The sequence below is a fragment of the Callospermophilus lateralis genome, chromosome 4, assembly GCF_048772815.1.
Source record: "Callospermophilus lateralis isolate mCalLat2 chromosome 4, mCalLat2.hap1, whole genome shotgun sequence".
Taxonomy (NCBI): Eukaryota; Metazoa; Chordata; class Mammalia; order Rodentia; family Sciuridae; genus Callospermophilus; species Callospermophilus lateralis.
In genome coordinates, this window is record NC_135308.1 from 69608199 (window position 1) to 69621303 (window position 13105).

A 13105-nucleotide genomic window follows, 5' to 3' on the forward strand; every position below is an offset into this window, starting at 1 on the left:
CAGGCAGGGTGGAGGGGAAGGTAATAGCAAGTGAAGTTGCGGATCTCCGGACCTGCTTGCTTCGAAGCCCCTCCCCCTGAGCGTGGGGGAGACGCACTCTCCGGTGGGGGGGGCGCTTGGGTCCCCCCCACCCCTCTTTCCTCGCTCTTTCTCATCCCGGGCTCTCTGCTGGCCTCGCATCTCTGCGCCGGGCTTCCACCATGACGGTGATGTCGGGGGACAACGTGGACGAAGCTTCGGCCGCTCCGGGCCACCCCCAGGATGGCAGCTATCCCCGGCAAGCCGAGCACGATGACCACGAGTGCTGTGAACGCGTGGTGATCAACATCTCCGGGCTGCGCTTCGAGACGCAGCTCAAGACCTTGGCGCAGTTTCCCAACACTCTGCTGGGCAACCCTAAGAAACGCATGCGCTACTTCGACCCCCTGAGAAACGAGTACTTCTTTGACCGCAACCGACCCAGCTTCGATGCCATCCTATACTACTACCAGTCGGGGGGCCGCCTGCGGAGGCCAGTCAACGTGCCCCTGGACATGTTCTCTGAGGAGATCAAATTTTACGAGTTGGGCGAGGAGGCTATGGAGAAGTTCCGAGAGGACGAGGGCTTCATCAAGGAAGAGGAGCGCCCCCTGCCCGAGAAGGAATATCAGCGCCAGGTGTGGCTGCTCTTTGAGTATCCTGAGAGCTCGGGGCCAGCCCGGGTCATCGCTATAGTCTCCGTCATGGTCATCCTCATCTCCATTGTCATCTTTTGCCTGGAGACTCTCCCCGAGCTGAAGGATGAAAAGGACTTCACGGGCACCATCCACCGCATCGACAACACCACAGTTACCTACAATTCCAACATCTTCACAGACCCCTTCTTCATCGTGGAAACCCTGTGCATTATCTGGTTCTCCTTTGAGCTGGTGGTGCGCTTCTTCGCCTGCCCCAGCAAGACAGACTTCTTTAAAAACATCATGAACTTCATCGACATTGTGGCCATCATCCCTTATTTCATCACCCTAGGTACCGAGATAGCTGAGCAGGAGGGAAATCAGAAGGGTGAGCAGGCCACTTCGCTGGCCATCCTCAGGGTCATCCGGTTGGTAAGGGTTTTTAGAATCTTCAAACTCTCCCGTCACTCTAAGGGCCTCCAAATCCTGGGCCAGACCCTCAAAGCTAGTATGAGAGAGCTAGGGCTGCTCATCTTTTTCCTCTTCATTGGGGTCATATTGTTTTCTAGTGCAGTGTACTTTGCCGAGGCGGAAGAAGCTGAGTCGCACTTCTCCAGTATCCCCGATGCTTTCTGGTGGGCGGTGGTGTCCATGACCACTGTAGGATACGGTGACATGTACCCTGTGACAATTGGAGGCAAGATCGTGGGCTCCTTGTGTGCCATCGCTGGTGTGCTGACAATTGCCCTGCCCGTACCTGTCATTGTGTCCAATTTCAACTATTTCTACCACCGAGAAACTGAGGGGGAAGAGCAGGCTCAGTTGCTCCATGTTAGTTCCCCTAACTTAGCCTCTGACAGTGACCTCAGTCGCCGCAGTTCCTCCACCATCAGCAAGTCTGAGTACATGGAGATCGAAGAGGATATGAATAATAGCATAGCCCACTATAGACAGGCCAATATCAGAACTGGCAATTGCACCACAGCTAATCAAAACTGCGTTAATAAGAGCAAGCTATTGACAGATGTTTAAACAAAACAAAACAAAAAAAGTCAGCCAACAAAAAAAGCCCCACTCAAAAGACTTAAAGAAACAAAACAAAACCCTAGTGACTCTATGTCACATTTTGTTTTTACTTTACTGAATAGTCTTTGAATGCTCTAATTGTCAATGCATTGTTGCATTGTGGATTTTGGGCGTGATGAACTGAAGCTTTCAAGACCCATGGAGGGGGGAAACCTATTTTCATTTTATTTAAAAAATGGGAAAAGGAAGAATATTTTCTAAAACTGACTTTAAAATTGCAGTCCATGAATTAGTCCAGGTAAAATAAGATTCATATGCTTTCCCATTCTGAAGCATTTCTAATTCTTTGGCTTCTTTAATTTTTTTAAAATTAAAAACCAGATGATCACTTAGAAATATAAAATTAAAACTTGCATGGGACTCCAATATGAAGTCTTTGCAAACTGCACAGTACATTTAAGACCGTGCATCAGATGTATTATATGTAACATGACATACCAGCCTCATGGGCAAAGAACAAATGTTTTTATTTTGGTCGACTGAACTGCATACTACAAGGCGAACAAAACCAAAACTACTTAAGACTGGTTCACAAAGCACCTATTATAAATCTGATACTGGTCCTGATTGGTAGGGATTTTCCCTCTGCCCCATTCTTCCTCTAACCCAGACTATTCTCTAAGAAAAGGATAACTGAGTTAAATTAATTGATTCATCTGCAGTGCTGCTAAGTTTTCTCAAGTGCAGATGAGCGCCAAATACAGGTCATTTCTCACCAGTCCTGCACCTTGACCCCTGACCTTCAGAACTGGATATAAAACTTTAGCCTCCTTTTTGCAAGAGAGCACAAATGGAGTTAAATGTAAGCATGTTTGAATCTGATAACATTTATTTTATTATCGCATGCTAAGAACGTTAACCCAGATGATAGGGAATAAGCTTATGTTGAAATTGACTCTTCTAAAAATAGATTCTTTTTCATTTGCATTCACCAAAAGTGCACTCCTTCATTTATTAACAATTTTATTAGTAAATAAAGTACTGTATTTAAGTGCATATGTTAGTCAGATGGGAACAACCAACTTTTCGGAGCTCAAAGCATGTTCTCTTATTCAGCATTATGGCCTATTTGATTAAGATGTACCTTAAATTAGTTAATGCATGATTTCAGTAATAAAAATTTTAAAAAATAAAAATTACAAGTCTGTGGGATGAAAGGCCCAAAAGAAATAATGGGGGGTGGGGGTGGGGGATACTCAGTCAATTTTCCTGCCTTTGCTCAGGGAAATGTCAGGTTTCTGTGTAGGTGTAGGCAGAGAGAGGACCAATATGCCCATCCCTTTAAAGGGCAACTATATGGAAAACTAAAATAAGTCATCAAGGTATATATAGTGATACCTAAGAACAAGTATTCTTTCTAGCTGAAGATAAACACAAGCAAAACAAAAACAAACAAAAAAGGTGCAATATTGCATGTTTTTGGTGCATTCTTAGGATGTAAATGATAATGTTTATCTATTGTATGCATCCAAAGCAGAGCTGATTTCTTTTTGCAGTCATGATTTGAAGTCTGCAGAGACTTCAGCCCTCCCCTTGAGGCTCCCTGAAGAAACTCAACCAATTGATTTAATAGTTGCTTAGTGCCTTTATCCTGTACCCACAGTGAACTGCAGGAAGTGCCTCCATAACACAGCTGAGAAGTTATGTAACAGAAGGGAGGAGGGGTTGGGGCACAGATATTTTGCTTTTTGTTTTGTTTTGTTTTGTTTTTGTTTTTCCATCCTCACTCTCACTTCACCACTGTGAGAAGACCGCGCTACCCCAAACTCTGGAGAGGAAAGATCCAGGAGGGTGCTGTCTCACTGGCCATCATTGGACTCGGCCCCTTTGGCAGCCTGACTCTGGACAGGAACTGAGACCCATCTTTGAACCGGACATGAACCGTGAACTTTTTTTCCCTCTTCTCCACCAGAAGCCAAGATAAACTCTTTGGAAATTTGTTTCCTATGGAGGGCCTCTCCGGACATGCAGTTTCCTAGGTCCAATGTAGTGTTCCTGGTACATTTCCTTACTCTTTCTCAGTTAGCTACAGCACTTTGCAAATCTCTGATAGCCTGATTTTTTTCAGGCATCACTGTGGAACACTGGGTTCACAATGAACTTTCCTAGGCCTTCCCTCCTGACCCACCCTCTTTCCATGTTTCCTATGATGCTCCTTTGATCATCCCACCCGGCAGTCACTTCACAGGCTGAGCATCTACCTTCTGCTGCCCCAGTCACCCAGCTAAAAGAACAGTGGGGACCTCATGCCCAGCTGAAAGAGAGCCATGTAACATAGGCCTCTGGAGCCCGGCAGCTGTCTACCAGTGGAGAGGCACTCAGCCTTTATAAGGACACCAAAGTGGGGAATCATCATTCTGCACTTAGCATGTGGCTGCCTGCTGCTGACCGCCTTACATTCCTGCCCAGCTTCTTCTGAAATCTTCCCTGTGACTTCTATCCTTTTTCCCCATCCTGTCCTCAAACTAGCAGCGAGGCAATCAACAAGAAACAAGAGTGGCACCCAGGCTGGCTGACTCGATTGAAAGAAAGAATGTGGATATTAGATTTCCCTGTGCAACTTTTATTTCCCTGTAAGATGAACACAGCACACATCCTGGAAGACGTGGGGCCTAGAACTACACAGCCTCTGACTACAGGGCATTAAACCTTCCCCAGTGATGTATTCTCTGCATTTGAACCTTAACTCATCCTGGCTATCCATCTCTTTCCTCTTTGCTTAAAAGCAAAATTTTGGTGAAAAAGAAATTCCAACTGCTTCCCCAATCCCTGGGGATATTTTGATTTTTATTTTGACTTTGAGGACTAGGACACAACCGAACTCAGAACGCTGCATTCTGTCAACAGCAATAATCCACTCAGTACTATGGAATGGATGGGTTAAGGATGAGAAAAAGGGACCAAGACTCATGAGACTGTTTCTGGCTACTTGGTATACCTCTCATAGTTATACCTTGGACTGGCTGATTCTTCTGCATGTGTTACAGGGAAAAGTGCTGCATGTGGTGAACCTGACAGCCTGGGATTAGGGATGAGCTGTTGTTATGAATTTGGGGTGGTATGGGAAAAAAATGTATGCTGCTTATCCATCTTAGCTCATTGCATTGAATTCAGTGAGAACAGCGTACAGGGATTATCTGTGTAGCATAGGCATGCAACATTTGACAAAGCTCTTCCCCCTCCTTCCCTTGCACTGTAATGTGCTGAAATGTCTTTGTAGACCTGAAGGTGCACTTAACAAAACTGCCTAGCAGGGAATGACTATCATTTGGCTTCTTTATTGTATTTACTTTATCAGACTTCTTGCCTTTTCGTCCCCTTCTTAGGGACTGAGCTTCGGTATCTCAAGCCCTGAACACTTGTTTCCTCCAGGAAGAGGAAACTTCTGAAATGCTGATAGCCATAGCTCAGCTCTTCCAGTACGTGGGGGCCCTAGTTCAATAGGGTTGCAGTGGAAGGGTTTGGTCACACCAGGGCTGTTAGCCATCCCAGAATCTCTGAAGTGGTTAACTCACTTCAAGTGATCTGAACCAGAGAGACCAAAGACATTAACTTCCTCTGTCCTCAGATTTCTAGAAGGCAGATTAGAGTCAGGAAAGATTTTTGTTTTTTGCTTACCCCTTCTTCCCCATCTGTGCATAACCCCCCTGCCTCCCCCGTTGAGACTCGGGTTCCGATGATGAGTTCAACCAGTTCACTGGGAGTGTGTTAGTGGGTTAGCCCAGAAAATCAGACAAACCAACAGCAAGCTTTTTCCCTCATGGTGGCTGTTGGGCAGTTATTTCTTAAAAATGAAATCTTCAGAAATGAAAAGCCACTATAGTGAAACTAAAGCACAAGGGACAGCACAATCTTGATTCGCTTGAGAATTAAAGAAAATAGATGTAAGTGGTAAATGAGGAGTAGATTTCTCTAAGTAGAAACTTAGTTTTGTCCAATAAGAGCCTTCTTCATGTTGCGTATAGTTAACAAAATTTTCAACAATTTGTTGACATCTAAAGAGTCAGTAATAATAGTTTCTAACCCTCCCATTTAACATAGGAGACCTCAAAACATATGCTTTCTAAGCAGATTTTTAAAATTTTAATTCTTTGTTTGCTAGATCAGCTTGAACAGAAAGGAGAAAAGGGAACATCAGCAGGAAGCAGTTCTCCATTTTCTTCCAGGAATGACTTATTCCTGGGAGTGGTGGGAATTGGTGGGTGGTAACCATTCATAGCATAAAATTGCTAGAAAGAATATAAACTGCCAAACAGCCACTTTATCTTCTGGCTTTTTCCAAGCCAGAGTGGAATCTTTTGATGTTCATGTTCATTTTAAGAAGACAAATAAACAAACTAAAAATTGAAGTCCAGATACAACCCAAGCTGAATTGCTATCTTGGGAGGCGGCCTCTTGCCCGCCGTTCGCTATGTTAGCACTTGTACCTATATCATGGAATTTCAGGGTATATGTGAACCTGTCCAGCATGACTCAGGTAAATCTTAAAAGAATGTACATTACTTATCACTTTGTAAAGAAGCAAACAGGGGCTGAATTGTTAACCAAAACTGTCCCATTATCTTGGGTCACTGTGCAAACTCATTCAGGGTATTGATGTCAGGTTAGAAGCCTTGGGATCAAATGCCAGTCTCTTTGCTCAGGCAAAATGACCACAAACTTTCTGGGAAAGTCTAGGGTGTATGTAAAGGGTGAGGCCCTGCTGACCTCAGGACTATTAGCTTTAAGGAGATTAACCCTAGTCACAGTGATTTTCATTTAGGAGCTAACTAGGAGTTTACTTTTATGATGTGAAACTTCAAAGAGTCTAGAAAAGTTTTGTACCCCAATCAGAGGAGAAGAAGAAGAAATGGTGTCAGGAACAAAACACACAAAACAAAACAAGAAAACCCTTGCAGAATATTCCAGGTCAAAAGTTGTCTCCTCTCCAAAACTTCAGGAAGCCCCTTTCTTCTCTCCAGTGCACTGTTTTGGGACCTTTTATGCTGCTGTAAGTAGACTAAATGGAATCTCTTCATGGACATACCTCTAGTATTAAAGAATTTTGGAGGTTAAAAATTAAGTCTTATTAATTTGAAGTGCACCATCAGGACAACAAACCATTTAAGCTGAAAAACTCTATTTTATTTCTTAAATTTGCCAATTGCTTACCCCTTGAGTTAAGGATGTGTGTCTAACCCACTGTGCATCTTCCTTGCCCTAACTGTTTAACGCGTCAGGTAGAGGACATTGAATGTTTGAATTGAGAACCTAATTGATGCGCATAGTTTTCATCTATGCAATTTTACTTGCTTCTGTCACTTTACGATCTGTTCATATTTGGCATTAATTAAAGATAATTTTTAAGGATCTTATCATGAAATATCTTGACTGGTTCTTTGTCTCTTGCTTAACTGGTCTCCTGGGGGCTCTTTGCTGCAGGGTCTCTTTAAACAACATAATGGATCAAAATGATATCATGAAGCACCCTGATGTCCTTTGGAGCTCACAGGCTGTTTCTGCTGTTCATGGAAGTACACTGAATTTGCATGTTGAGAATAAATTCAGTTTGGCCTTAGATAAGATCCCCAGTAGAGGCTGATAAAATTTGGCCTATGAAAAATGGTGGGGGAATCAAGCTTGGAAAAGGAAAAGTTGAATGAAGATCATTGATTGTGTTTGCTTAAACCAGTTGCTTTTGGTCTGAAATTGTATTTTTCATACACAATCTGCAGGAAGGAGTGTGTGTGTGTGTGTGTGTGTGTGTGTGTGTGTGAGTGATACAGTGCTGTGGCCTGGCATCAGATGAAATTTACACTATGGTGTTAGAAGTGACTGGATCTGGAAAACCAAAGTGATTCCTGGGAGTCCTTTCCACGTAGTTCTGTGTGTGGTTAACATTTCTTTCTTCCTCTTAGTGTTGTTTTTTATTAAAAATGACTTGTGAGTGCATTTCCTTTTGACGTTTCCTGAGCTTTAGATCTATTTTCTTTATTGTGAATATCACATTTTCTACCAGATCTCTTATGTCAGGGCAAACAGGACTACATCTTATGACAGGTCTGTTATGTGCCTGTGCACCATCATGGAATTGTCGCATGTTGTGATGGGTTCAAGTTGTCAAGGTTCAGAGATAAAACTTGGGTTTGCAGCAGAAGTTATTATTGAAAGTAGATTATGAAGCTAGGCAGGCTCCCCGTGATTTTTCGGTTATGGTCAGATAACGAGACAGACTAAGCTCTGACAGAGAAGGTGAGAGAGAGATTCATGACAATAGCACTGGGCACACGAGTCAGGACACACTCTCTTCTGTGTGTGTTTCTCAAAGCTCAGCCTTAGGAAGCCCTTCTTGAAGCAGGTAACTGCCAGGGGGAAGCCTGCAACTGGAAGCTTTTAGAAAAGAAATCAAGCCAGTTTTAGGGGAAGCCAACCAGAAGAGTTGTGAACAGACAGCAATGTAGTCTGATCATCGCCCCTCTGCGGCTGGGTAGGGGAGCTGCCTGCTGCAGTCCGTGGCATCAGAACTGACCCGGCTTGCAGGACCAGGCTTGAGGGTGGAGGGAGGGAGGAAGGGAGGGCCAGCCTGGTTGCAAGTCTTGTGCAGGTAAGACACAGCTTGGTCAGGTGGCATGAATGGAAAGCGTTCTCTTGAACCATCCTGAAAACAGGTAATTCAAAAATATCTTATCTAATTAATTTAATCTATCTTCAATTTTAAGATACATCCTTTGACATATTTGTAAGAACAGATAACAATGACATTTATAACCCATCATCTCATTGATTCATTCCACTTTTACAGATAGAAAAGTGTGTATCTTAGAATGAATGAAAATACAGTGATTCTAATGCATGATGTTCTTTGTTTCCTCATATGGTATGTAATTGTGAATTCTAAACCTTTTAAATTTGACAGTTTTCTTCAGACCTTACCCTAGACCTGGCTAGAACCTTTATAGTCCTTCCTTCCTTCCTTCCTTCCTTTCTTCCTTCCTTCCTTCCTTCCTTCCTTCCTTCCTTCCTTCCTTCCTGTGCTGGGGATGGAACCCAGGGCTTCATGCAGGCCGGGCAAGTACTCTACCAATGGCCACACCCCTCCCCCTGGTTAGAACCTGGAGATCTTCTTTTACTTGTGTTTTCATCCCACAGTGTTTGGTTTGGCCCCAACTCTACCTCAGGCTTTGCTTTAGGCCTTGGAGATGTGTTAGCCAACAAAGTGATGTGTTTCAAAGGTCCTTTCCCAGAGAGGGCCTGAGACTTAGGTATGAAATGTCTGAAATGAGGTTTGGTCTTTCTGTTACTCCCTCTTATCCCTTAAAAGCACTCCCTCTATCATCTGACCTTCAGAATCATCAACAGCCCTTTGCTTTTAAAAAGTTCAGGGCCATCTGGCAAGCTCAGCGCCATTGAGGTGAGGTGCTAATAGCAACTGTTCATGTTGTTCTCTTTGCAGTTTTCATATCACTTCCTCATTAATCACATTTCTTTATTTTCCTTGATGAATTACCTAGGGCCTTTATGGGTATTCTTTCTTTCTTTCTTTTTTGTTTTGTTCTTGTTGTATTAGGGATTGAACCCAGGAGCACTTAACCACTGTGCCACATCTCCAGTCCTTTTTATTTTTATTTATTTTTTGTTTTGAGATGGGGGTCTCACTAAGTTACTGAGGCTGGCTTTGAATTTGCCATCCTCCTGCCTCCTGGGTCACTGGGGTTACAGGCTGTACTACCATGCCCAGCCCCATTATAGGTATTCTTATTTTGTAGGCTAAGGGAGCAGGCCTGGTTTTATGGATGTGGCCTAGTGCCTGATACATGATGGGGACTCTGTCTGTTGAGCTGATTGGATGTGGAAAGCATAATGTTACATGTTAAAGAAAGCTCAAAAGACTTTGCATAGGTACTTAACCTCTTTGAGGCTCTCAATTACTTGTTTCTAAAGTAGAAATATAATACCTCATAAGGTTGCATGGATTTAATGAGATAATATAGATCTATGTGTAAATTCTAAATTGTCGTGTAAGTTTGAGATAGTAATAGATAAGTTATTAATTATAATGATGAAGTGGAGAGCAAGAGAAGGAGGCCGGCCATTGGGTCTTCTCAGAGCAGGAGCTGTGTTTTAAAGGAAGATGCCAGGGAGATGAGAGGCTCAAGTCAAAGGATCCACTGACTATATTGTGGTGGGATTTGAGGACTTGGGATGGAGATGTTTTCAGGCGGAAACTGTTACATCCTGCCCCAGAGCACTTGGCAGCCCACAGGCCTGAGCTACCACTTCTCATCTTTGTTCCTTCTTTGCTCTTCAACAGACTTCCTATTTTACATCTTCAGCACCTAAATATCAAGGGTTAACTCTGCCATGCTCTACCTTGAGGAACCAGAAGGTATCTAATACTTATATCCCTCTGATTGTCTCATTTCCTCATGTGCAAAATATTGTCTGGTTTGATTTATTTTTCCCCTTCCACCTGTGAATATTGAAAAATAATGCAAGATGTTGCTTGGGTAGGTTTTTCATATGCGTGTCTGAGAGACACTTTATAAATGTAAAAAAATACTATTCTTAACTGTCCTTGCTAAAAATAAAGCAACTAACTCTCCCAAGCATTTATGAGTCAATATAGTCTTTTCTTGAGTAGCACATACTATAAAGATGTTTATAAAAATTTATCAATTGTAATATCTCTACAGTGGTCGAGCCCTTTGGTAAAATCAATTGAATTTAAACAACAATAAGCCTTTTGTCTGCTTTTCTTAAGGAATTTCATTGTAATTAAAAGGTGGAGTATCTGTTAAAATCTTTGGCTCACAAAATATTTTTTTCTAGACAATGACAGTTAAGGGCTACCTTGAGTTCTTTCACCTATCAGTGATTTTTAAAAATAGATTTTGTGTGGTGTGTCCATGTTTGCTGTGGTAGATATCCTGTTCTCAACGTTGTTTCAAGTTATGAGCATTCAATGCTCTCTAGGAACATTTCCAGAAAAACTAATTCTAGTTGAGATTTTTTTTTTCCAGAACTAAAATCAGAGATGATTAATGAATAGGGATTTAAGTTTAAGATAAGTAGGTTTTGAGCTTAGAGTCAAATCCAACATTTATTAAAAATTCTTGTTTGTCCATTTCGTAAGCTAAGAGTGTTTAGAAATTCAAGATGCTTTAAATATCTATAATGGTGACTGCTTATTGTTTTTTTTTTTGCATCTCATGCATTATCATTATTTCTCTGCTTCAGAAAGGAAGTAATTTTGTTTTATGTGAGTTTCAAAGGGATCCTTTCTGAGACCAAGATTCACTGTACAGTATGTTCTCCTTTCATTATTAACAAGCCAAACACTTTTTTTTTTTTTATCTTAGAGAAAGTTGTGCGTATGTCAGTCCTTCAAAGATGAGACGCCCACTTCAGTTTTTTAAAGATTGCAGGATATTAGCTTATTACTAAAGGACATTTCTAGTAAAGATGGAATAGCTGTCTTAAAAATTTCTACAGGATGAAAATCACATTTGTTGGTGTTTAAAAAAATAATGCTTGCCTTCAGTGGATAAAAAATGAGACCTGTAAACATCATTTAATGTCAGTATTGGTCATTCCTAAATAGAATAGTGTACCTTTACATAATGATTAGTGTGTTGGAAGAAAGAGTGTTTGCCTACTGCAAAAAACCTCCCAAGGGCACATCGGAGCAGATTGTTTTCAGCTAAGAACACCCATTGGATTTGGGGAAAAAGCAAAAACAGGTTGTCTGGCATGTAAAAGTGAAATACTTCAATAATGACTCTTTAGGGTTTGCTGCAAGAACATGATGGAAAAAAGAAAATGATAATGTTTACCTGCCTAAGGTGGAAAAGGTGGCCATGAAAACTTTCAAGTCTCTAGTTTCAGATGGATTATTAGGAAATGGGCTGACATTGACTTGGGGAGGACTTGGCTCACCTGCTGAGCAATAAGTAATAGATCAAGTCACTTATTAACAACCCGAAGTTATTATGGCAACCGACACAGTGGCTCATCAGTTAATGCTATTTATTGTTAAATGATGGACCATTAAGCTGTTTAAGAAAAGTCATGTACATCATCTCATAGGTCAATTAGGGTTCTGAATGGTCAGCCAGATTGCGGGGGAGTTCGTTGTTGTTGGACTGTGGACTAAATTATCCAGAGAATGTGATGGAGTTCAGTAAGATAGACTCTTGGTAATCACAGATCATACAGATAATAGTCTTGCAGAGAGGAAGAGGAGAGGAATACATGAGATGATTTTAAGATAGCATTTTTGAAACCTGAGAATCCTAGTGTTCAAAAGCAAGAAATATCATTTCATTAGGTCCCAAATCTACATACTGACCTAAAGGCAAAATAATTAAAGATGATTGTTAAAGTACAGAGTTGTAATGAAGATTAGAGTAAGAATAATGGTGTTTTATTTAATTCCCTTCCTTTATAAACTGGGCACTCTCTACCATTCTCACAAGTAACATTCATATACATACACATTCACATTCATGTTCATTTGCAATTACTCTGAAAATGAAAATCTGAATTCCTTAGCCAGTCACAGCCATCCCCAACTTTTCTGGCTGGGCTGACATATGACCTTCATCATATTGTGTTCCATTCCCTAATTCAGAAAATATAGTAATTAAGATTCTCAATAAATCCTGTTGTTCTTATGTTCTCTCTTTGGAAGAAGAATCTTGATTGTGGTTCTCTTTGAGAGGGGCTTTCATTTTAATTGAAATAGCTCATTGATAACAGAGTTCCCTCTCAAGACCTGGAGGTGGAACATTTCCAGAGTCTATACTTCTTTCTCCATTCTGCTGAAGACTGGATTGGGGCATTTCTCACACACATCGCTGCTTCCATCAGAGGTTAAAGATTGGCATCTAATTATGCTAGAAGATTAATGTTCATATTCTTATATTCTTAGGTCAACTAACAGAGTTTTGATTTGCTAGAGCATAATCGTTGGGATTGGCAGTTGTAAGTATTCTAATATTTAATGAGAGTCTTAAAATCTGTTTTACTGGAACATCCATGAAAGTAGAATCATGGGACCAGACATTGAATTTGAAGACAGAGAAATGGGACGCTATAAAAAACAAGTGGTGGTGGATGAGTTGCTAGAATTGGAATTATATTCCAGGTATGTTTCATTTCTTATGCTATCATATGCATAATTATCACTAATTTTGGAGCCCTTATTCCTTTATCTCCAGGAAGATACCTGTTTCCAGCCCCAGATTATGCATGTATGTGCACATATATCTGTATACATACAAACACACCCATGTACACATATGCATACACGTCTATATACTGTGACCTCTACTCATCTACCTGTCTATGAACCTGTGCAGGTGCATGGTTGCTCCAATAGGACA

At 41.4% G+C, this 13105-nt stretch overlaps 1 protein-coding gene across 1 annotated transcript; it reads left to right on the forward strand.

Annotated features, from left to right (window-relative positions):
* The first annotated feature begins 200 nt into the window (after window positions 1-200).
* Window positions 201-1754, forward strand: Kcna1 (potassium voltage-gated channel subfamily A member 1). Its single transcript, XM_076852564.1, has one exon. It carries the CDS (start codon window positions 201-203, stop codon window positions 1686-1688), a length of 1488 nt encoding a protein of 495 aa, XP_076708679.1. The 3' UTR covers window positions 1689-1754.
* The last annotated feature ends 11351 nt before the right edge of the window (window positions 1755-13105 follow it).